This window comes from Urocampus carinirostris, chromosome 16 (genome assembly GCF_059441175.1).
Source record: "Urocampus carinirostris isolate Australia breed hairy pipefish chromosome 16, RoL_Ucar_1.0, whole genome shotgun sequence".
In the NCBI taxonomy this organism is placed as follows: Eukaryota; Metazoa; Chordata; class Actinopteri; order Syngnathiformes; family Syngnathidae; genus Urocampus; species Urocampus carinirostris.
This window is the reverse complement of record NC_142364.1, coordinates 19,101,804-19,127,870: the sequence shown is the minus strand read 5'-3', so window position 1 is coordinate 19,127,870 and position 26,067 is coordinate 19,101,804. Positions and strand designations below refer to the sequence as shown.

At 38.5% G+C, this 26,067-nt stretch overlaps 1 protein-coding gene across 1 annotated transcript in view; it reads right to left on the bottom strand.

Moving 5' to 3' along the window:
* Positions 1-1,576: 1,576 nt before the first annotated feature.
* Positions 1,577-26,067, bottom strand: part of kcnn2 (potassium calcium-activated channel subfamily N member 2) — a 78,093-nt gene continuing 53,602 nt past the window's right edge. Inside the window, exons 7-9 of the mRNA XM_088319720.1 lie at positions 19,110-19,118; positions 12,207-12,276; positions 1,577-5,447 (exon numbers count right to left, since the gene is read on the bottom strand). Coding sequence (XP_088175846.1) covers positions 5,166-5,447; positions 12,207-12,276; positions 19,110-19,118 — 361 coding nt within the window. The 3' untranslated portion in view covers positions 1,577-5,165. The remainder of the gene's footprint in view (positions 5,448-12,206; positions 12,277-19,109; positions 19,119-26,067) is intronic.

The following is a 26,067-nucleotide window of genomic DNA, read 5'->3' as shown; positions in this document are numbered from 1 at the left end:
ATTTTTTGAGGAATTTGTTGGATATTAAGAGTGCTATAACTTCGTTAATTTAAATCAGACGTCGCAACTCAATTGTCAGCCATATTTCTCATTTCTGCACTTGAATACACCTCAGTGGAACTGTCGTGATTGCCAATTTGGAGCACCTGCGGCAGCTTGTTTGGCGCCAACAGCCCGGGCAGCTGATTGGTGGACACTCCCTTTTTAAACCCCCGGCTTCCTCTCAGTGACTGTCAGATCGTTGCAAACTGTTGCATTCCGCTCAGTGAGCATTCCCGTCCGACTCCGTTTTGCTAAGCCTTTTCCTACCTGATCTTCGTTATTGACCCGTTTCTGGACCTCAATACACCCGTTCTGCCTGCCTCCTGTTACCTGACCCGTTTTGCCCCGTTAACTGCCTGCCTCCTGCCTACGACCCCTCTTACGAACACCACATCGCCTTTGATCTCCAGCCTCGGCCAACGACTCACTATTCCCGCCTGTCTCCGTCCGACACGGAAGTGTCACTCCCGCCTCGCTTGCTCCTGTTGTCGGTCAGTCCTCTGATCAAGCAAGCAAGCCTTACTCTCCCTCTCTTTTCAAATAAAAACTGAGAAACGTGCGCTATTGAGTCCTGTGTCCGTTTCTGGTCTGTGACAGTTTCCCTGTAAAAAAATAAATGCAATTCAAATTATGTTGTCATGAAGGAAAAAAAGTGAGGTCCAATTCTGAATTTTGTAAAGAACCTTGCAGATTTTTATTTCATACTCAATATATATGTTTGTACTCCATTCGGATGAGTCTAACACCACATGCTTGGTATGCTGAATCTGTTTGTGCCCAGATTCCCGTAGCGGTTCATTATTACACAGTTGGAGGTGTGCTTGTCCTCATCAAAATATACAAAAATAGTACTTTTCTATAAGGTAGATACGGTATTCAGCGAGTTGTTCAGCATCAGTTGCTGTTTTCTGGCTGAGCATGAGGAGCACACAAAGGAAGGCGAAGGAAGAGGAAGTGAAATACAGCAAGACAAGACAAGATTCATTATTACTGTGTTGGTGACATCGGCACAGTATAGATATGTAACTTTAGCTTGTGTAACACAAACGGGAGCACTTCTGCCTCCAGTGAGACCGCCTTTGCCATAACTCAAAAGTCATAAATGAAATGCATTGATTCATACAAGTGCAGTCGAAAGACTTTGATGCATTCTCTTTGGATGGGAGATGTTTTTCGACCATTTCATTTGTTGCATGGACATGAATACAGATAATCAGAGCATGTTTGTGCGTATTTCCTCTTTGGATCAAGGTCGGCTTGCGATATTTTTCTCCGACATCTTAAAATCAGGCTAAGTTTATTCTGCCTGCTTACAATAAAGACTGTAGTTCTGTTTTTACTACACTTGCAAAGGGGATGGCACAGGATGCCAGAGTTGGTCGTTAACTTGACTATAGTTGTTCACTGTTGTTCATTATTTTGACTGTTTACATCATTGTCACTATTGTATTGGCCATGTCTTTGATTCGCCCACCTTTAGGGCTGACCTGCTTTTTGTAATGCATTTATTAAAAAGGGCTCAGAGGGGTAACTGGTTGGAATGTTTGCATCCTGGGGGTTTTTGTACAGTCCTCTCCTGTTTTCATTGCAAGATCAAAATTAATTGATGTCTTCTCTCCTTACATTGAGTGTGTATTGATAAACTTATCACGGATCTTTGCTGACCACATGGAAAAATGCTCCATTTTGCTCTGATTGTCCATATGTGTGGGGCCCATTTTCTAAAAATGATAGATTAGACTGTTTTAATACATGTCTGTGACTTGTTTTAGCACAGATTTTAAAATATCAACCAACAATTTTTTTACATGGTCTTATGGTGATATTATAAAGTATTTTTGTGGGAACATGCTAATATTACAAATACAGAATGTGGAAGTCAATAACACAGACTTTTTTGTCGGGAAATCGTTTCATAATAGGAAATACATTATATTTTCATTCTTTTATACTTCTTTAACCTGGTTCAGGTTCATGTTGTCACAGTGGTGTTCTCTGTGCATGTGTGTGTTTTTTATTGCATCTTGAGTTTTGGGCTCACTCGGGTATAATAAAAACACAAATAATAATATGGTTGTTGAGTGTGAATCTTAATAGGGTCGCCGACTACAGTTACCATTTTAGTTTTCATCAAATGTAAAATAACGGTTGCATTTACTAGACCTTAAATATATCATCCTTTCGTTACTATTGACAGCTGTAAATGTTAAAAGAAAATAAAACTGAGTTACAAAATGATTGGGTCTGTCTGATGGGGCTATGTCTTTAAAACAAAAACACAATATTCACAAGTATATAGTGTATTGCTATTTTGAATCTCTACTGTATGTAATACAGTAAATATATGCTAATTGAACTACATCCGCTGAAATATTGTGCCATTATTTCAAGAAGAGCACATATCCCAAATTGCTGCAGAGAATGCTTTCAAAATCTAACCAGAGTTGAGAGACTATTTTACAGGCCAGTAATTATTGCACACTCAGTTACAGATGAAAACACAAATATCATATATCGTCTTCAAAATTACTGAACTTACATGGCTTTCATGGGAATAAAAGGTAATCTATGTAAAAAATGGCAAAAATAGTTCAGGTTTGGATTGAAGAACGTAACAAGTTTGGTTATTAGATTCCTATTGAACATTTGCATATTCAAAACATTCCTCAGTACAGTAAACTCAACTCTATCAAACCATAAAACTCGATATGCTAGACGGAGCTAGCTAGCAGCCGGCAAGAGGCGAGTTAGCCTGCCAGCAGCTAACATTGCCTATGATAAGACCAACTGTCTGTCCTTTTTTATTGCAAGTGTTAGAAAGTAATAAAGCAATGTTTCTCAATCATTGGCTCAGTACTGTGCCGTGAGACCTTGTCGGGAAATTGTTGAATTCTATTTAATCAGTGTACACAAATTGATAATCACATTTGCAAAAAGTTTAGCGTGCAAAAGTCCATATTCTGACATGCCGTACCCTTAAGATAGGGGTCTCCAACCTTTTTCAAGCTGAGAGCTACTTTTTGTTACTAATTAGCGCAAAGGGCACCTAGTTTGTTATGCATTTGAAAAATAACAACTTATCATGTTATTGATATGTTGCTTCTCTGTTAATACCAGGTTAATTGACGTAACTAAGGTTTATTTGATTCTGTCAACCGCTAAAATAATAATTTTACTAGAAAATCACAATGGCCGAGGACTGGTGGGCTACTTTTACAAGAGATCCGCGGGAACCTCAGCTGTCCGTAGCGGGCACCACGTTGGAGACCCCTGCTCTACACAATACAGCCACATCTAGTGTGCAAATAATACACAGTATCCCTTTACATTTTATCTTGTGCATAATTGATGCTGTAAGTAACTGTTCAGTTTGTGACTTGTCAGTTTTACCGTATGAAAAAAAATTAAGCTGAAACTGTAAACTGAAAAAAAACATTGTCTGAAAATAAAAACCACAGCTTTTGTTTTTTTTTTGTTTACCAATATGTGATCATAGAGGGCTGCCATTGTAAAGCTAGGTAAACTCTGGCGCGCCCTAGCGGATATTACGAGAAAGCCATTTCACAATTAATTTGACACCTAGGGCATGAAATTTCTATTGAGCTGATACGGATGAGTAATTTTCCATTTAACTTAAAATATCTATGAATATTCCGACATTGTATACATTATAACCAGTCTTAACAATCTAAATAGAGTAGATAATTGCATTGTTTGATATATTGTCAGTGTGGGTGGCTCGAGAGTTTTTAAATGGAAAAAGTGTGCCTAGGCTCAAAATAAGGTTGAGAAATACTCAGAGGATATGGTACTCGTCTGAAAGTATGCTGGAGTTCACTGAGGATTTTACCTTAAATATTTAGTGAGGGTTTGGGGGTTATACAATCAAGGAGTTGTCACCCTGGGTATGGGCACTGATGCTGATGGTCATTCCAACAACAACTTTCACAATTACACAATTGTTCAAAAGTTTGGGGTTACCAGATAACTTTGTGTTTATCATGAATAAAGTCACAATTTTATTTATCAAATGAGATGCTCAATGTCTAAGTTCTTTTGCCCATATGAATCTCTTTCTTTTGTCGGACAGTCTCAGATATGGCTTTTTCTTTGCCACTTAGCCTTTAAAGCCAACATGTCGTAGTTGCGTTTTCACTGTAGATGTTGATACTGGTGTTTTGTGGGTACTATTTAACTTAGCTGCTTGTTGAGGAGCTGTAAAGCGACTGTTTCTGATCAAGAGACTCTGACTTACTTGTCCTCTTGCTTTGTTGTGCAGAGAGCCTTACAACTTTAATTTTACTCTCCCACATCCAGCGAGCACCGGATTGCGAGCGCTGCCCTTCCTCTTTCTATCAATAAACTTGTGGTAAACTGTGCTATTCTCAGAAGGGAGTAGTACACACTGTTCTAGGAGATCTTCAGTTTCTTGACAATATGGAATAGCCTTCATTTCTTAAAACAAGAATAGACTGCTGAGTTTCACACAAAATGCTTTTTTTTCCTGCCCATTCCAAAAGTTTTATCACAACCACAAAGAAAGTGTTATACTTTCTCTGAGTAGCTTAAGTGTTTTCATATGTGCTAACATCATTGGATCAATTTCCTCTAATGCAATTAGCAAACAAAGTGCGGATTACTGGACATAAACCTCCATACACATATGGAGATATTGTATGCAAAACTAGACATTTGCAATTAAGATAGTAATTTACCACGCTGAGAATGCATGGGGTGCATTTCCAATGAGTTTCATGTTAGAAAAATGACGTTTTTGCTTATAAAAAAGGCTATTATAAGCAACCACAAACTTTTGAACAGTAGTGTACTTGTGTTTGTCCATTCTGTCCCCTAATAACTCTCTTCTCCAAGTGAGAGGCACTATTTTAGTGCAGTATATCCCACCTAGCAACAGGCAAGCGTCATGCCAACACTGAGGTAATCAAAAGCAAAAAAAAACCTAGAAAAAAAAGCAAAACAGTGTGTAGTTCTACAGGTATACTCTCATCAGATTCTGTCATCAGAATGCAGATAATACTTATTGAAGCCATAAGGCTTTAAGGTAAATGCAACTTGGCCATATGATGGCAAAAGTCTTCAATGGAGGCCTTTCCTCGGGACCCCTAGCTGCTCTCGGAGGAGGTGGGCGGCGCGGTGGAGGAGGAACGCCGACGTGAGGCCGGCCGCGAGCGATCAGGGCTGCGTCCGTCAGTGGGCGGTGCCGCAGACCGTGCCTCCGACAAGTCCCTGTGCTGCTGGCTGATCACTTGGCTTATGAGCGCCGGCAGAGCCTGTAGGTTGCTCAGCAGAGTCTCTAACTTGCTCTCCAACAACGCAATGCGCTTTTCCATGTCCTCTCCACGCTCATTCAAGTCCGACACCATGTCGTACATGATGTTCTGGGTCTGAGGCAAGGCAGAGGAAAGGAGCAGTTAGCTATTTTCATTTATGTTGTGATACGTTTATAGTTTAGTAGACAATAAAAACAGGGAAAGAAGACATCAATACATTTTGAACTTGCAAGGAGAACAGGAAAGGACAGTAGAAAAAACCTTCACGATGAAAAATTCATAATCCGTTTTGAAAGTTGATCCTTTAGCACACCTAATCTCTGAGTTTACCATACGCTGAACCGCCCTAAAGTGTGTGGAAATCAAAGAACAGAAATAGGTAAACAGTGTATAATAGTCAATAAAGAGCTCAAAATAACAAAATATTCATAACGTTATCCGAGGTTGTAGAATTTGCGACAGAAATGAAAATGATACTGGGTTTTTCAAAAATTGATTTCCTTTGAGATGTGAATATTACAAAAAGCACATGATCAGGGCAAATTAAATTAAAACGTTTCAATGTTGAATAACATAAGATTTATTCTGCCAAATCTGAATGAGAAATTCAAAAAGATGTGGTTTAGGGAACCAATTTCACAAATGCTCCGTATGCGCAGCTCCTGCCAGACACGCTAAAGCGTATTGGGTAACAGTCTTCACCAGATTCATATTTTTGTCTTTTAATTTACAGTATACTTTATCTGCTTGAGAGTAAATAGAGGAAAAACATATATTTATTACAATAATTAATTATCAACATTCTAAAGATATCAAATGTTTTTAAAACACAATGTGTTTAAAAATAATATGTTTTTATTAAGAGCAGCACGGCGACACAGTGGTTAGCGTGTGTGCGGCACAGTTCTGAGGTCATGAGATCGAACTTCCTGTGTGGAGTTTGCATGTTCTCCCCGTGCTTGCGTGGGTTTCCTCCGGGCACTCCGATTTCCAAAACATGCATGTCAGGTTAATTGGCCGGTCCAAATTGTCCCTAGGTGTGAATGAGCGTGAGAATTGTCTGTCCCTGTGTGCCCTGCGACCGTCTGGGAACCAGTTCAGGGCGTCCCCTGTCCACTGCCCGAAGATAGCTGGGATGGGCTCCAGCATCCCCGCGACCCTACTGAGGATAAGCTGTGCAGATAATGGATGGATGGATGGATGTTTTTATTATATGATTTGATACACTGAAATCCGACTCGTTTCTTCAAGAGCGGGATGACGATTTTCACCGAAACACAACGTTGACCAAATGATGAATGTGCTGTATCTGAGTCAGATAAGGAGGTTTCTCCTGCTACTGGTCAGCATGGGAACCAGTATTGTTTCAAATGATGGAGATAACCCTTACCCAAAACGAGGGATGGGCGCTGCCATGCTGTACTTGCCCAAGACACACCGCAATAAGTGGTTCCCATAAGACTCTGGTGGATAAGGGATGAAATAAAATGAAATGATCTGCATTTGTATAGCGCTTTTCAAGTTAAGACTTCCCAAAGCGCTTTACATTGTGCTTCACATTTCCCAATAGCGGCCGTGCAGCCATGTAAGGCGCTAACCTGGTTATTGGGGGTGTTAGGGGTTCAGTGTCTTACCCAAGGACACTTCGACATGTAACACGGAGGAGCCGAGATTCGAGCTGCGATCTCTTGATCCCAATACGAGCGCTCTACCTCCTGAGCCACTGATTACAATATATTAGTTAGGACTGGAGAGGTGAGGTAATTTCATGAATATTTTACACTAGAAAAAAGGCCATGTTATCAATACTGTATTAATAAAATGATTGTATTTTTATAAAATTATAGATAATATCATATTTCAAATCATGATTTATAAGAAGACACTGATCACTGATGTATCACCACTAAAACCAAATATGGCCCGTTGGAAGGTACATTTCTAATTTCAAACACACTCTCGTATTCTTATTTTACTAATTGAATTAAGTTTTCGCATCAAATGGGACAAGGTTTTAGTTTTTTTGGCGTACCCATAGCAGTTTGACGGCAGAAAATCATGTCAGCTCTCTCCAGGTGAGCCTCATGTATATCAATACATTTTAAAAAAATTCACATACGAGTATTTTGAAAAAAAAAAAAAAAAAGTATGTTTATATGATAAGTGCTATATTTCTGCTTATTCTTATTTAAACCAATATTGTTAATTTTTAAATGAATTTGTTTTTGTTACCACTAGGTGGTGCTAAATCAGGGTTCTCCCAAGTGGAGGGTGCCCACTAAAACAGCTGAGGTGCCTGCTGACCTGTTCTGAAAATAGCTCACCAGTGCTGGGTCATTGAGATTTTCGAGGATTTTTTTTTGTGGTTTACTGAGCGAGTCTATTTAACACTACTTCCAATGATTAATAGTTCTGACAGCGCTTGTCCTTAGCCAATCAGAACGCGAGGATGACAACAGCCCGTGGCAGTCAATTTAGGTTGGCCATCTTCCTATTTTATGTAACCCACACGCTTATTTAGTTCTGGGAGTGCCTTTGTAACCTGAAACATATGTAAGTATACGTTTTGTATCAAAATGGTTCGACGATGTCATTAATCAGAGGTATTCGGAACAATTGGTAGGGGTGAGATTTGTCCCTTTTCCTCAGCCAAAAACTAATTTGGAGGAGTGTTTGAAATGGATAAAGGCATCCAGGCGCCCTCACGTTCAACTCAACGTGAAGATGATTGATGGCGACTGGAGATATTTATTTTACAGTAAGTGTTTTATTTTTATTAAATCGAAGTTTACGCTGCTGGCGGAACTCTTTTTAAATATATCTTGTTCTTCTGCACATAAAGAAAGATCAATCATCAATCGGTTATAACACAGCATCCTATCATCCTTATAGCAGTGTCTGAAACTAGTGACAAAAAGTTAGCGGACACCTGGGCAGACAACTCTGAAAAGTTGCCTGCCCAGCCATAAAGTTGCCTGCCCCATTTTTCACAACTTGAAACACAATAAGACGACTAATCGCAAAAACCCATTGTTGCAAAGTATTAAGCATTGATAATTAGAATATATAACAGAACAACTATTTAAAATTAAGTTTATTATGAATCTACTTATAACATTCATTGCATGTATATGACATCGCTGTTTTCCATCTGTATTGACTCATCTTCATTCATGCAATGTTTGCGTTGCGTCGTTTGCTACAAGCCACATGAACTCTTCTTTCCACGATGCTTTTAATGTATGTTTGCGTTTTATGCGTCGTAAATTTTGTTAGCTTCTTTTGAATCTTTCTTCCGGATGAGGCTGAGGTTTTGGCTTGATTCCTAACCACGTCTAGTTTGGAAAATGATATGCAAATGTGCGACCTTATAACGCTCGGGAAAGTCCGGAAGCACGAAGTTCTTCGGTGCAGGCTTCTGAGTGGCTGCCGAGTATGCAAATTGCCGAACGAACCGAAATCCCCAAATTTCCAAACCGAACAAAAATTTCAAAATCGAAATAAGGCAAAAGTTTGATTTGAAAACGACAAAAATTTTTAAAATAAAAGCGAAAGATTTTTTTTTCTTGAAAAAGTTGTCGGCCACCCGGGCAAAGACGTTTTGTAAGTTGTACGCCCGACGTAAAAGATGCACACCCTGGGTGTTGGGCGGACGTTATTTCAAACACTGCTTATGGCATGATATGTAGTTCCTCCCTACCACATTTATTTGGAATATTACCATGAAATAGAAACCTGAACACACCTTAAAAAATTCCGGTATGGGATTTTTCTGTTATAGGTTATGAACGTATAGAGATATCTGCAAAGACAGCCTAAAAAATTTTTTGCTTCTTTTATAGCATTATATGCGCCAATAAAAAAGAGCGAGGTGACATATTTAAAAACCATAAAGGTCTGTTAGAAGGGAAATTAATAAATTGTAAATACCCTGCTTTACATTTTCAGTTAGAGTTTGTCACAGCTGACAAATCGGCAGCAATTTCTATGTGAAGTAAGTATGGGGTTGGCGATTTCCTCATAGATAGCCAACATTGCAAGGTTATTAGCATCTTAGGACAGCTTGATGCCTTGAATATAACTCATAATTTAAGCCCTTTTCTACTGTATTTTGAGATAAGTTTGCATAATAATGACAAAATGTTATGGCTATGCTATCAGGAATAGTGAGTAAAGAATCGCTCGCATTTGTTTCGGCCGTCCTATTTTCTCTGCGTGTGATACATGCATACCGTAACTATGGTGGGCATAGCTTAAAGGTCTCTGTCAGACCTATTAATTAACGTAGCAATAACATAGTAACAACATAGTAATAACACGATAAGTTGTTATTTTGGCTATGCATATCAAACTGGATGACCTTTGCGCTAATTAGTGGCAAAATGTAGCCCTCAGCCCAAAACAGGTGGGAAACCCCTGTGCTAAATAATACACAATGCCCCATTAATGTAAACCGCCAATGACAGGTTATCGTCACCTATTAATAAATATTCCCATCCTCCCTCAAGCAGTAAGAGCTAACAGACTGTGTCAAAGGGGAGTAAAGGTTAAACGCAGAACAGACCGCTGTATGCATGTTTAATCATCTAATTCAGCAGTGTACAGTAACAGACGAAACAAGTACTCTTTGTGGCATGTCTGAAACTACCTGCCAGGTATTGTGTTCAACAAAGCAAGTGCAGATTTTTGCATTGTGTACGCAAAGCGACTTATACCAGATGTGTATCCTTGTTTTTTTATTTGTGTTTAACGGAGGGAGAAATGTTCCTGATAAAGCTCTGGGCTGCAAAAACTGGCGCTTTTGTCGACACTGTTCTCTTGTGGCAGTGCACACTTCCAACAGAGGGGCCACCAAGCAGCTGCTGTGTGCATAAAAGCCATCTTGCGGCTGTTTTTATTGCCTGCTCCATTGCCAAATATTAAACTTCATGACAGGCTGGCCCTCGTCCCAGTTTGACTGCGGTCTTCTGTTGAATGTCAAACACACTCCCACTTTATCCTACCTGTGTGTGTAAAGTCAGAACCCGGGCAGTCTTTTCCCCCGGTTACTGGTTCTGCTGTGTCAGGTTGGCCTACTGCCCGGTCTTTCCTTAAAGATTCTGTTTAGCGCATCTGGAGATAAACTTTTTTGGTTTTTATAGCATGCATGCGAAACAAATGGCGCATGCATAACCCAGCCTGTTAGATAGTTGAATCCGCCATTTATTTTGGTCAAAAAAAAAGAAGCAAGTCTCTAGGTTTCTTTCAAAAGTTATGAGTTTTTTCAATTAGTGCAAAACAAATGCTCCCTCTGGTTGCTAGAGGGCAGCAGATGCTTAAAAGAGCAGACATCCAGTATCCGGACTGAACAATTTCGTACCAGGAAATAGGCATTCGCAATGTGACGTGTCCATCTGAAATTATGTTGCGGACTTTAAAGCCTTTTCCCGCACCTTTGGCGCGGAGAAGGTCACTCAGTTTTGGTTCTGAGGTTGAGCAGACTGGAATGGCAACGGGAGGGTACGGGGCATCGACTAAGGTGGGACATGGTTGCTATCAAGGTCAGGGGCGGGGCAAGAGATCGAGCGTAAGGACGAATCTCAATTATTATGTTAGTGTTCGGGCTGGGCTTCTCTTCTGTGACTTTTTATTAAAAAAAAATCATCCACCAGTCATTGGTCTTTGTTTCTTATTCTCTGGGGAGGATCTGCGCAATGGATTCCGTCCCTCTCTCGCGCCATCCAGCCCCGCCTGCACGCCCGTTAAGTCCAAGTGTTTGAAGGGTCCGCAGATTCTGTGCGTCCACGCGAGAGGGGGCGTGTGAGCATTGATCGCATGGATCTTTCACAAAGAAAAAAAAAACAAAGAACAGCGACGGGTAAATAATTAAAAAAATAATCAGCAAGTCAGACCTCATTCACCCGTGTCTTCACAAATAAAATATGATCATTCGGTTTTGCTTTGAGCCTTGTCCCTCAAATCAAGTTAATTTGTTAGGCTCGGGCTGGGGCGGGCTTTAGCACCCACGGGCCTGATCTTACATTTATTCCGTACCGATGCCAAGATCAAACCTATGGCTTTGCTATCTGCTTTAGTGGACCCAGCTTCTTTATTTTGTATTACTTTCTATTTATTGCAAATCAGTATGAAATTTTAGGCAAATAATACATTTTTTTCATAGCTTCCAATTGGGTTTGTATAGTGAGTTGTAAAACTGCATTTGCTCAACTGTTAATATAAACTAGTTAACACATTTAAAGCCAAACATAAAAAACAATTTCCCCCATCGTTTGTGAATATTTGTGTTGTGCTATAAAAAGATCCCTTGCATATCCACCAACACTACCCCCTTACGCGTTAGACTGCCACTTTTCTCCCATCAAAGATGCTCCTCGATTTAAAAATAAACAATTTAGACTCAAGACTAGTATTTTAGTCTTCAGCTGCTTTATGTGAAGACAATGATCACTGAGTCTTGTCGTGTGAATAAACAGCTCGAATGATCGCTTTAGCTTCCATTATTATAATATACATTTATAGTAGGCTACTAAAATAGGCTAGATAAAAAAGGTAACGCTGAAAAACAGAGTTAAAAAATGTGAGTTGACATTCTTGTACTGATCTGGCTCGCCTGAGAACAGCAACTCTGGATCTGGCCCCAGAGCCAAACTGAGTTTGACATCCCTGCTTTATAGAAACAAACAGGGCACACGCACACACATTCCCAATCACTCATAGGTGGGCTGTTTTGTCAAATCACAACGTGGAGGAAAAACCCAGATATGAGTGTGAACTGTTCATTTGACACCTGTAGACTTTGATCAAGGAGTGAAGCAGCATGCGGCACAACAACCACAGAACGGTCAAAGGACTTGGCTGGTCCACTTGTCTTACCTTGGCGAGGTCCACTAGCGAGTTTGCTTGGTCATTCAGCTTGCGTTGCTCCATTTTAACACTTCTCAATCTGAACACAAGACCACCCACAGGCCAGTAAATGAACGGGCTTGGAGTTAACTAGCAAAAATTCGTGCCACGCTCCCCCCAGGTCATGCACTGGGTCGTGTATGTGGGGTGGTGGAAGTGGGGTGGTAATGCAAGTGGGGGTCGACCTGTTTGGTCGAAGCTGCATGCAGGTGAGAAGGAGCAATTTCAGTTTTAATGGGTCAGAAAAGAAGACTCTCAACCCGCACCCCCTTAATACCCATACCAAATACAAAAATAGATATATACATATATTTCTAAACAAATACCATTGCATGTAGTTAAGAACAGGTATTATTGCTCTAATTTCTAATCCTTGATTGTGAAACAGCATATGCTGGGCTGCTAGTATCACCCATCACTGTGAGTAATGATACCAGAAGATAAGGCTGGCATCAGTATTGATACTTTTACTCAACAAGAAAGGGACAACGCATTGATAAAAATACTCTGTTTCAGTATGTAATCATCATGCATTTGTTAGGAAAACGGGATGGAGAAATTCGAGTGGTATAAGTTCAAGCGAGAGGTATAGTGACGAAATACTTGCCATGGTTTAGTGTAATTTTCTTTTCATACAAAATCTCATCTGAGTATGCTGAACAGAAAGTAGAAAAGTAGAAAATACTGCAATTCTGTGCGCTTCTTTGTATGATTAATAGTTCAAGCTTTATTCTGAACCCTGTTTGGGTACATTGAAGACATTTTATGATTTTATTTGACTATTTATTCATGAATGTGCTTAAAGCTTTTGACTTCTTAGACATGATGGGACCTCTATCTCTTTAGTTTTTAGCATTGGCTCACAGTTTTGTAGTAGTTTGTTTTTAAACTTTATGTGCAGCGTTGTTCACTGTTCTGTGTAAATGTATTTTTTTCTGTTACTCTAAAACTAAAGTCCTTCAACGTTTATCTACATTATTATCTTATCCAAATAATTACTCAAATAGTTTTATTTTCTATCATTATGTATTTACTATATTGTTTTTATGTCTTAAAGTGTGTAGTTATGACAAGGTTTTGGTGGTTAGCAAATATTTTGTTTACGGTCAGGATTCATTGGTTGATTTTAAAAAGCAAAACTGTCTTTTTTATTCATGTGAAGTACCTCGAGTTGCAAAAGCATGATAATGTGTTGAACAAAACTGTCTGAACTGCAAAAACCAAACAGCTTTTTCGTTTTGTTTTAGTTTGGATTTACAAAAACGATTTACTAAATCGATCATTTTTTATTACTATTGACTGTATACTACATTTGTCCATTTTCATTCACTATCAACAACAGTTCATTATTAAACATGTGTACTTTTAAAAATATACCTCAATAAATGAACAATAAGATAACTTCAATGCATCCACTCGTTTGATATTAAAAAGAATACCTGAACTTATTCAAGAGAAGTCACTTGAGTATGACACATGTTGCCACAACGGGGCGCCAAAGTGGCCACTCCCAACCCCGCATACTGAAAGGGCTCCGAAATGGCGACCTTCCCAACCCTTTTCGATTAATCAAATGTGTGGCAGACACTAAGTAATGTGGCTAACTTGCTATGCATACTGCGTTACACTAATCTGCCGAATGACCGACAGCGGTGAAAACGCACCGAGAGGTCAACGCCTCGCCTATATTCCGTACGCGTCCGCTTTCCTCGGTCAATCACTCGCCACTGGCGCTTGTGCATGAAGCTGGCCTCTAAATCTGTTTGCTATTCATCAGGGAGGCATGGCTTTAGGAAATCTCTTTGTGTCACCTTAAGATAGCATTGGGGTATTACCGTATATTCCCCACTATGAGGAGCACTGGATTGTAAAGCGCACCCCGGAACTTAGTCTTTTGTCATATTTTCTTTATATAAGGCACAACGGACTATAAAGCTTCCACAATTAAAACTACGGTAATGGCTAGGGTTGCACTAGAATATATAAATATCGTATTTGAGCATTGAGTGATCAGTGGAAATCGCTGATCACAATTGCAAAAATTGAATGCAATTAATCGAGCCAGAATTGCAGCAGGTAGATTGCCGGATCCTATTCACCGGGCTACTAGGGATTCAAAGGATATCTGAAAAGGCGTAGATTTCAGGATTTTGGTCACAGTACCACATTGTTGATGTTATTACAGAGCCGGGCCGCGAGAATATTGTCAAACATTAAACCAGTGTTCTGAAATTCCTTCCTACCCATCGAGACGTCCTACCTTTGCCAAGTGTGCGCAACACTAATAATGCAAGTTTTTGTCTTACCTATCATCAGGGTTGGGTAGGGTTACTTTAACTTGATTACTTTCAATTACTTTTGGATTACTCCAATACCAAATATGCTAATAAAAGACAAAATAAACTAAATATGAATAAAATTATGACTCACAACACGTGGTAAGCTTTCTCTCCTGGCTTTGATTTCTTTGATCTCCGGCAAAACTACCATAAAATGCGACAGAAACAACATGAAAATAAATCCAAACAGCTTGCCAACATCATTTTTGCCATTCCGTGTATTCCGTTACTCCCCAAGCCTGCACAAAATTTTGTAATTTTATTCATATTGTGTTTCTTTGCGATTGGCTGGCAACCAGTTAAGGGTGTCCCCTGCCCACTGCCTGGAGATGGCTGGGATGGGCTCCAGCCCCCCCGCGACCCTAATGAGGATAAGCGGTCCGGCTAATGAGATGAGATGAGAAGTTAAAGTAACCCTACCCAACCCTGCCTATCATATGTGCCTTTGAACGAGATGATATATTCAGTTGAAAACAGTGAATACTTATAATTTTGGTTTTTATTTAGTCTTATTTTATCTTTTACAGCTTCAAAATTCTGTTTAGTAACGTAACTTTAAGCCTGGCATGTTTTTCCTTGGTACCTTATTTTTCTAAATGTTCTGGATCGCCAAAAGAAAAATATGCTTTTTATCGGAGACAATGTTTTACGCCACATTTTTGTCTTCCCAATGACGTCCAGATGATGACGACAAAATGTGAATTGAAGTAAAATAGTGGATTCAAGGTAGTGTAATATAGCAGCAATATTATGAGCCTGTAAATAGGGGTTGTAGTTTGGTTTCAATGTATAATAGAGTATTTAATAAATAAAAGAATAGCGGTTTTTTTTTGGTGGAATTTGACTATCGAAGGTCCTTTTTGGAACGCAAACCCTGCAAAAAACAAGGAATTACTGTACAACCTAATCTCATTCGACTTCTTCGGACTTTGTCTAAATATTGATGGAGGTAGACTGATGTACGTGGTACAGGGACTTTGAGTACAATGCTGTTATTGATAAATATGAAAAACCTCTGATTGACTGTTATCAACATTAATGTTTTAATCCGCTCAGCATCATTAATCCCAAAAGAATGAAAATGCATGGTTAGGTGCAAAAACACACAAGTTGAACTGGATTGTATGTTCTGGGGCTAAAGTTTCATGATTTAATGGTTTCATTGAGTCAGTTTTTCTGCGACAAAGAAGCTGACGCTAGTTTTTAGCGAAGAAGAAGACAATGATTAGTGGCAGAGAAGAAGGCAAAACTTGTTATCAGTGTAAAATAAACTATGATAGGTGATGCTAGTTTTCAGCAAAGAAGACGTTAGTTTTCCATGGAGACAATGGTAATTTTGGCGAAGAAGATACTACTTTATGGTGTAAAATAAGATGATTGTTTTGAGTGTAAAACAAAACAGGGCAAGTATTTAGTTCTGTTAAAACACAATGTGGCACTACATACACAAACACGCGTCTGTGAAATTTGTTATTTTTTCATGTCTAAATCGCTTCGTTGTCTACATAGCAGGAAAAGCTATTCTATTCAGTAAAATTGAGACGTACAGCCCGATATTATTGTTATTAGGAATAGGATGATCACGTCAGTATTTTATTCATTTGGTTGACTTTGATAGGAGTTTTTCAATTTCATAGCCGTTCATTACTTTAACACTCAATAAATCTATTATGGTTTTTATTTGCCCAAAGTTATCTCTATTTTTTAAATTTTCACAGATGAACTGATTACTGAACTAATGGAAAAAGGATTTCTCAACACTTGATTTATCCAACAGTCAGTGCCTTTATATGCAAGTAGTCAGATTAGAATTTGGATCAGGATATCGCTGTTTTTCGGGTTTTCTAAGGCCGTGAAGACACACACATAGAGTCCAAATACAGACGCTCCACTACTACGACTTATGTAAAACAGTAGAAATAAAAAGAAATTTCGGGATGTCGAAAGATATCCGGACATTGCTATAAATTGGATTTTGTATTGTGTGCACCTTTTTCTGAGTACAGGACATTACTATAGTGCTTCTTTCCGCTGTGGTGGCACTGTGATAGGCAACCCAGCATCCACCCCGAAGAAGAAATCCACTTCCTCTTCCAAGTTCGTGTGTAAACTGTTTATACTATTTCCAGCTAAGAACCATGACATTTTAATTGTTTAATATCTTGCGCATGCATCAATATGGTTGGTGTAAAGTGTAAAGAAGAGGCGAGCCATTTCATTTGAAATGAAAGTGGAATAAGGATGCTTGATGCGGTTGAGAAAACGGTCGGAATGCTTTTTTTCCGACCACTTTCTACCACGGAGGAGGAAGTAACCCCAACTCTTGAAACCCATCTTCCAAAAGTAAGTTAAACCTAACTTTATTTATCTTTATAGAGCATATTATTTTATGAAATATTTATGTTTTAGTACAAAACAATAAAGGTTACTTACACAAGCCTTAAACATACTTTTATAAACCTTAAACATACAAAACATAGCACTGACGCAACTTACGAACAAATTCAACTTACGAACAATCGTCTCGTTTGTAAGTAGGGCAGCATCTGTATGTCCTTTTTTAGACTGCTGTTAGTCCGATTAAGAGGGATGAGTTACTCCTCTCATAAGCAGAATACTTGTTCTTATGGATCTATTTTGTTTATCCGATGCTATATGCGTACTCAATTTTTTCCATTTTTTTTTTGTTATTGCCCACTTTACCCTTTGTCTTGTAAAACAAACAAATCATACAAGAAAATTATGGCTAATGGCAATCTCATTGAATTTAAATTTCACTTTAGTTTTTTTGGTCATTACTACAGCAAAAATGCTACCATTGGATCTTCACTGTACATATTTCGTGTAGGTCCGTTTTTCTGGAAAGCACAACCTGTAAACTCACAAGACGCATCAAAGAACTACAATATATCTTTTTTGTGTTGAGGGACATAAATACGTTTTATAAATAAAATGTCTACCGTATTTTGGCATGTAAACCAAATTCATAATTATAAGATACAATACTGAAATTGGCGGTTCGACTTATATGGCATGAAACAAAATGAACCCATGTTGGCATCAGACAGACAGAGCCAAGTCAGACCCTCTGTCGGCTTAACTCCGCTGATTCAAATCCTCATAAGTCAGACTATCTCGCCGACTCAGGTGCTTCGCCTGGCCCCGGTATCTCAGCCTCCATTTTGTGTCCACAATGGCCCACGAGCATGCCGTGTCCTCATGCTACCCCTCTTCTTCCCGTTCTGTTACTTGGCGCCATCCCAATTGTGTTCGAGAGAGACCACATCTCATTTGATTGTGATTAAGTGCATTGTATTGCCTTGTTTACGGGTAAAATTGTGTCCAAAGAAAATTATTAAATAGTGGAAAACAGTGACAACAAGTTGGAGACAGAAATTATTTCGCAATACAAAAATGGTGTACGAAGCGCCGCTTCCAGGTAAAGTCAATGGTTTAAAATTGATTTATTTAATTCTTCACTACTGGTATATTAATCTTTGTTGCCTAAGAATTGAAATAATTCTTGTTGTAAAAGTACACGTTTTCTCAATATTTTGTGTATGTATTTCTTTCAGTATGTGGCTATTTTAAAGCAATTTTAGGGTGTTGGCTTGTATGCAATGTATATACCCAAATTTTAGCTAACCTGCATCGGCTTCCTGTTAGCTTAAGATGTGATTTTACGTTCTGTTGGTATTATACAAAATCATGCATGGACTTGCTCCCTCATGTCTTTCAGATTGTTCTGGTCCAGAGCCTTCGCTCTGAAAATGCTGGTCGACTAGTGATTCCAAGAGCCAAGAAGAGATTCGCAGGTTAGAGAGCGTTCTCCATTCGGGCCCCGGTGCTGTGGAATGCTCTGCCCGCTGAGATTTGATCTGCAACCTCAGTGGAACTGTCTCAATCTAGGCTAGAAAAATACTTCTATTCTATCGCTTTGTGATTAAGGGCTATACAAATAAACATGACTTGTCTTGACTAGTGGGGTTATGACTTTGAGTGTGCTTAGTTCCCAATGTAAAGCGATTATTCCCCAAAAAGAAATTATGATATCAATGCGACTATCCTTACATGTAGACATACCCGGTGAAATCGAGGAAATGCAGGCTTGCAAATGTAGTGGCAGGCCAAACGATGGTTCCACACACCAAAAGATGGCGTCCGAGCTCCCAAATCCTGGGGCGACTTCGCAACACAAGCCCGGGTCAGGATGTTGTGCAAGTTACCTGGAGAGTTCCATCCGTCACCCTTTGGTACGTGAAAGCCCGCTTGATCGGCTTTTTAATCAGCAGCTTTCTGATTAAAAATCGAAAGTGCTGTCACGCCCATGCAGAAATGGAAAGAAGAGCGCCCTCTATCGCTGATAATTGAAATTCATTTCGAGCGAAAGGCGATTGGGAAAGCGTGTCATCCGAAACAAAGCGGCATGAATTTCACTTATCAAACGAGGGCACGTTGTTTGCACTCATAAGGACAAGCTCTCGTCGGGCATGCACACGACAGGTGGGATTCTAAACGGGAGGCGAACACTTACTTTCGAGCTCTATCGCATTGAGTGTGGACCACAAACAGGAAAAAAAGGAAACATGAGGTACACAAATGAATTATTGCAACATTGCAGACACATATTCAGATGGTAAAATCATCAATGGGCCTCTGTGCAGACCTCATCTAGACTTTGACTTATCGCTTCGGCGAGCTCGCCGTCATCCCTCTGCAGTGTCACTTGTTTGCTGCTGCACTTCCTCCCCTCACTGCGTCCAATTCCCTCCCGTGCACGCACACTCGCACACGGGAAACAAGCTAGCTGCTGACGTCAGGATGCGCTCGCTAGGCCCGACAGACGGACGGCGCCTCGGAGCATTTGCAGCCTTTCGCAAACTTGCTTTAGTATCACAAGTATCACAAACTCCTTACGGTTGTCTGATATCGTTGCTGACATGTGAAAAAAAACTACCATTAAAAAATTTGGGGTCACCCAGACAATTTAATGTTTTTCCATGAAAAAGTAACACTGTTATTGTCCGATGTCTGTGTTCTTTTGCCATAATGAGATTCTTCCTTTTTTCTGGCCAGTCTAAGATATAGCTTTTTTCTTTATCACTCTGCCTTGAAGGCCAGCATCTTAGAGTCCGCCTCTTCACTGTAAATGTTGCCACTGGTGTTTTGCAGGTAAATGCCGTATATTTCTCCAACTACAGACTGTAATGTACTTGTTATCTTACCACTTCTCTTTGTACTCTGGTTAGAGCCTGTTAGTGCAATTTTTAAAGGGAGTAGTACACACCGGTGTAGGAAATCTTCCATTTCTCGGCAATTCCATTTCTTAGAATAAAAATAGACTATCAAGTTTCACGTGAAAGTTCATTTTCTTCCCATTCTGAAAATTTTATCACACCCATAAAAGTCATGCTCCGTATGCTCTAATGAATTCAAAGTTAAGTTCAGTTTAATAGCTTTTCTAACCAGATAAACTGTTTTCAGCTCTGCTATCATTATTGCACAAGTGTTTTCTAATCATCCGTTATCCTTACACAATGTAAGTTTAGCACACTGGAGTGCTGGTTGCTGGAAATGGGCATCAATACACCTAAAAGGCAGACACAGCTAAAATAATCATTTACCTTGTTAACAATGTATGGAGTGTATTAATGAATAGTTAATATTATCTTCTTTGAAAAAAAGGGGATTTTCCTCAAAAATAGGGACATTGCAAAAAGACCCACTACTTTTGAACGGTATAGCAGAAATGTGTTTTTCTTTATTCCTTGTCTAAATCAATGTTTTTCAACTAGTATTCCGTGAGACCTTTTCTAATGTGCTCCGGAAAATACCCAATTTTATTTGCTTTCTTCTAGTGATCAGCCGAGTAACACTAACATTCATCCATATCAGTAGGTGGCAGAAGATTTTTTTTTCTTTCTATAAAATATCTGTTCATGAGGTAGTACAGGGAAATAATTTCAAACAGTGATTTTGTTTGATGACGTTGTTTTAATATTTTACAGCAAAGGAATATTTAAAGCAATAAAGTAAAGTTCTTGTACCTAATTTTGTTGATTTCAATTATTATTTTCTTATTTTACCAAAAAGAAAACCTCAAAAAGTTTGAAAGTAGTAAGGATCTAACTGGCAGATAAGTTTTGCACATTTAAAGTATTAGTTTTGTTTTATTTCTCCTAGGAGAACCAGATAAAACATATAATAAGACTTGAAAAACAGGTTGAAAACATCCAAGGACAGCAAAATGATTCGCCTAAATAAATAACATCTATAACGTCCTAAACCACAGTGACCACAAATGATAAGAAAAACATACAGTACAATTAATTTAGTCAATTTGATAATTGAAGCTTTATAGAAAAAGCGTGAAACTGGTGCCAGGAATTGTGCACGCTTGCCTGGAGATGGTTGGGTGCTACCAGGCTGTACTTGCTCAAGACACACCACAGGAAATGGTGCCTAGTGGTTAAGGGCTTCAACCAACAAACCAAGCAACAGTGCAAAAAAAAAAAAAAAAAAAAAAAAATTATATGTATATACTGGACTGTCTCAGAAAATTAGAATATTGTGATAAAGTTCTTTATTTTCTGTAATGCAATTAAAAAAACAAAAATGTCATACATTCTGGATTCATTACACATCAACTGAACTATTTCAAGCCTTTTATTATTTTAATATTGCTGAATTTGGCCTACACCTTAAGAAAACTCAAAAATCCTATCTCAAAATATTAGAAGACTTCCTCAGACCAAGTAAAAAAAATAATTTTATAACAGCAAAACTAAATCAAACATTTGAAAATGTCCATTGATGCACTCAGTACTTGGTTGGGAATCCTTTTGCACGGATTACTGCATCAATCCGGCGTGGCATGGAGGCAATCAGCCTGTGGCATTGCTTAGGTGTTATTGATGCCCAGGATGCTTCGATAGCGGCCTTCAGCTCATTTGCATTTTCAGGTCTGGTGTCTTTCATCTTCTTCTTAACTATACCCCACAAATTCTCGATGGGGTTCAGGTCAGGGGAATTAGCAGGCCAATCAAGGACAGTGATGCCATGGTCAGTGCACCAGTTACTGGTGGTTTTGGCACTGTGGGCAGGTGCCAGATCATGCTGGAAAATGAAATCCTCATCTCCATAGAGCTTTTCAGCAGATGGAAGCATGTAGTGCTCTAAAATCTCTTGGTACACAGTTGCATTTACTCTGGACTTGATGAAACACAGTGGACCAACACCAGCAGCTGACATGGCTCCCCAAACCATTGCTGACTGTGGGAACTTCACACTGGATTTCAAGCAACTTGGATTTTGCTCCTCTCCAGCCTTTCTCCAGACTCTGGCGCCTTGACTTCCAAATGAAATGCAAAACTTGCTTTCGTTTGAAAAGAGGACTTTGGACCACTCTTCTTCTCCATAGCCCAAGTCAGACGCTTCTTCCGTTGTCTTGAGTTCAGAAGTGGCTTGACCATGGGAATACGGCTATTGTAGCCCATTTCCCGGACACGTCTGTGAACTGTGGCTTTTGATACCTGGACTCCAGCTTCAGCCCACTGTCTTTGAAGCTCCCCCAAATTCTGGAAGCGGCTCTTCTTCACAATTTTGTTAAGGCTGCGGTCATCCCTCTTGGTTGTGCAGCGTTTCCGGCCACATTTTTCCCTTCCGACAGACTTTTTGTGGACATGCTTTGAAACTGCACTCTGTGAACAGCCTGCTCTTTGAGAAATTTCTTTTTGTATCTTACCCTCCTGATGGAGGGTATCAATGATGGTCCTCTGGACAGCAGTCAGATCAGCAGTCTTCCCCATACTTGTGATTTAGTTTACTGAACCAAGCTGAGTGTTTTTAAGGCTCAGGAAACCTCGCAAGGTGTTTCGAGTTAATTAGATGATTCAGGTGATTAGTTGAATAGCCTACTTGTATACTTTTTCATGATATTCTAATATTTTGAGATAGGATTTTTGAGTTTTCTTAAGCTGTAGGCCAAATTCAGCAATATCAAAATAATAAAAGGCTTGAAATAGTTCAGTCGATGTGTAATGAATCCAGAATGTATGACATTTTAGTTTTTTTAATTGCATTACAGAAAATAAAGAACTTTATCACAATATTCTAATTTTCTGAGACAGTCCAGTATATATATATGTATATATATATATATATATATATATATATACATACAGTATACCTTCTTTAACATATTTTAAACTTGATTTTCTACTGAAATAATAAAAATACTACATCAGATGTTATTGTCTGAATGTTGCATTATAGCTAATTTGCATTCCAAGCATTATTTTTTTGACTAAGTACAAAAAAATCTGAAAGGACAATGTGAATTATTTGAACATTAGATGTTGCTGTATGGTGTAGGACAGTCATGTCAAACATACGGCCTGTGGGCCGGATTTGGCCTGTTGGATAATTCAGTCTGGCCCTCCATTATTTTGCCATATAAAGAAGCAAGTCTCTGGGTCATTTCCATTAAAAGTTATGATGTTTTAAATAATTGCTCTTTCCTGCTGCTAGGCGGAATTGTTGAGTTTGAATAGCATGGTGAGTTGGTTAAGGTATAAAATTGTATTCCCGCAACTGTTAAAAAAGATAAATAAGTAACACAGTCAATGCTAAACATTAATATATTTTCTCCCCATTCTTTGTGAATAAATCCCTTCTTATCCAGGATTATAATTCTAAGGGGTAGGTAACTAATGTAGGGTGAATGATGAAACATATTATTGAAAAACAAAACTAAAAAAATTGGAAATCACGTTATTTTCCTGATTTAAAGAACAGAAAGTTTGGATCCGGCCCTATAGCTGAATAAGGTTTGACATCCCTGGTGTGGAGCAACTGAACGAGTGCTAAAAAGCATAAGGAAGTATAAAAACTACCGAACTCAAAGTGACCAAAACACACCGTTTATTCCTCTTTTTTTGGCGTTTTGGGTACCCGTAGCAGAAAGATAATGACAATTATATAGGCCCCCAGCTTTAGGTGAGGCTCATGTTATATAAAATAAATGCTAATTTCTCAACACAGGCTTGTATGAATGTTCATAGAAATTCGCTTATTATTTGAATCAATACTGTTTTTCTAATGAATAGTTTTTTTTACCACTAGGAGACCCTACAAACTGCCCCTTTGAATAAAAAAAAAAAAATCTATCATCTCCCATATCAGATAATTGAGTGCAGTGTTTTCAAACATCCCTCTTTGATGCACTCGCTGATGGCCATTTCCCGGCCTACATTCATCTTGACACCAGCATCGAACTCGGTTCCGCCAACACTTGAGGCGCCGAGTGATAACACAAACACACACAAAGGACACAACACAACCTCTGCGCTACACAATTTGCGTCCTTTAGCCATGGTGCAGAGGGGCGCAGTGTCATCGTCAAATCAAACCGCTGGAACAAAAGAAATACTTTTATTTTAAAGCGCAAAGGCAGACATTTTGTGTATAGACCAGCCTCCTAAACACCCAAACAGAAAAATCTACCCACAACCAATTGGAAGACCAATCTTGCCGTATGTAGAAATAAATGTATGAATAAATAAATGCCCACTGTACAATTTATGCCATATAAATGAATTAACACATAATCCCCGAAATACATAAATGCAATTTATTCATATATTTGGTTCGTCGAGTATTTTGCCGCGTCTTTTTGTCATTCATTTTATCGTGTATTTTGTCAAGTATTCAGTATACTATTCAGTCATGTATTTGGTTGTGTATTTGGTTGTGTATTTTGGTTGTGTATTTTGTCGGATATTTTGTCATTTATTTTGGTTGTGTATTTTGTCAAGTATTCAGTCAAATATTCAGTCATGTATTTGGTGGTGTGTTTTGTCATCTATTTTGTTGGATATTTTCTCATTTATTTTGGCATGTATTTTGTTGTGTATTTTGTAAAGTGTTCAGTTGATTATTCAGTTATTTATTTTGTCGCGTATTTGGTCGGATATTTTGTCATTTATTTTGGCATGTATTTTGTTGTGTATTTTGTCATATATTTTGTCGTATTCTTGGTCATTTACTTTGGCACATGTTTTGTTGTGTATTTTGTCGATTATTTACTCATATATTTTTTGGTCTTCTTAGTTCATTTACCTTGGCATGTATTTTTTTGTTGTGTATTTTGTCAAGTATTCAGCCGTCTAGTTAGGTGTTTATTTTGTCGTATATTTTGTCGAATATTTACTCATATATTTTTTCCTCAATTAATTTAATTTACTTTGGCACGTATTTTGCTGTGTATTTTGACGATTATTTACTCATATATTTTGTCGTCTTCTTTGTCATTTACTTTGGCACATATTTTGTCGTGTATTTTGTTGATTATTTACTCATATATCATGTTTATGGTTTATACTGGCTGAATAAATAAATACAATACAATACAACACAATATATTTTGTGGTCTTCTTTGTCCTTTACTTTTGCATGTGTTTTTGTCAAGTATTCAGTCGCGTATTTAGTTATTTATTTTGTCGTGTATTTTGTCGAGTATTTAGTCATATATTTTGTCCTCCTCTTTGTCATTTATTTTGGCACGTATTTTGTCGTGTATTTTGTTGATTATTTACTCATATATGTTGTCATCTTCTTTGTCATTTACTTTGGCACGTATTTTGTCGTGTATTTTTTTGATTATCTACTCATATATGTTGTCGTCTTATTTGTCATTTACTTTGGCATGTATATTGTCGTGTAATTTGTCATCTATTCAGTTGTCTATTTAGTTGTTTATTTTGTCGTGTATTTTTTTGAATATTTACTCATATATTTTGTTGTCTTCATTCTGTCACGGGGCGTGGTGGCGTGGAAGGTGACCGGACCAGAACGGAGGCAGGAGGCATGAAGGGAGAACTCAAATGCGTTGACGATCCATAGGTTTTATTTAATAAAATAAAAGTCGCCCAATACTCCGAGGCAAAACAGAACAATACAGAGTTCCTCCGGCACGAACTCAACAGGACATGGCATAACAGACTAATACATGACAAGGCATAACAGACTAAAACAGGACAAGCATAACAGACCGGGATTGTGTATAAGAGTAGTAATGAACCCGCAACCGCAGAGCCCACCATGCAGCCTTAAATACAGACCCACCATTAGTGAAAATGCTTTCAGCAGTTGCCCAGGGGGCGGGGCAGACTGGTCACCAAGGCGACCGTGACACTTTCAACTAATTGTTGAAAAGCTCAGTCAACTGGGCTTACTCCTCGTTCGAATAACATTTTGTTTTGACAAAAAAAATAACAAAATAAATTACATAATACAGGACAAAATACACTGTGACATTACATGACAGAATAAATGACAAAATGCACAAAACAATACAAAATAAAATACACGACAAAATACATGACAAAATGAATAAATGACGAGATCCATGAATATATTATTAAATTGTCTTTAGAATTGAATTGTTTTCATTGTCACTGATAAAAACGTAGTGAATCATTGTATGCAAAGAG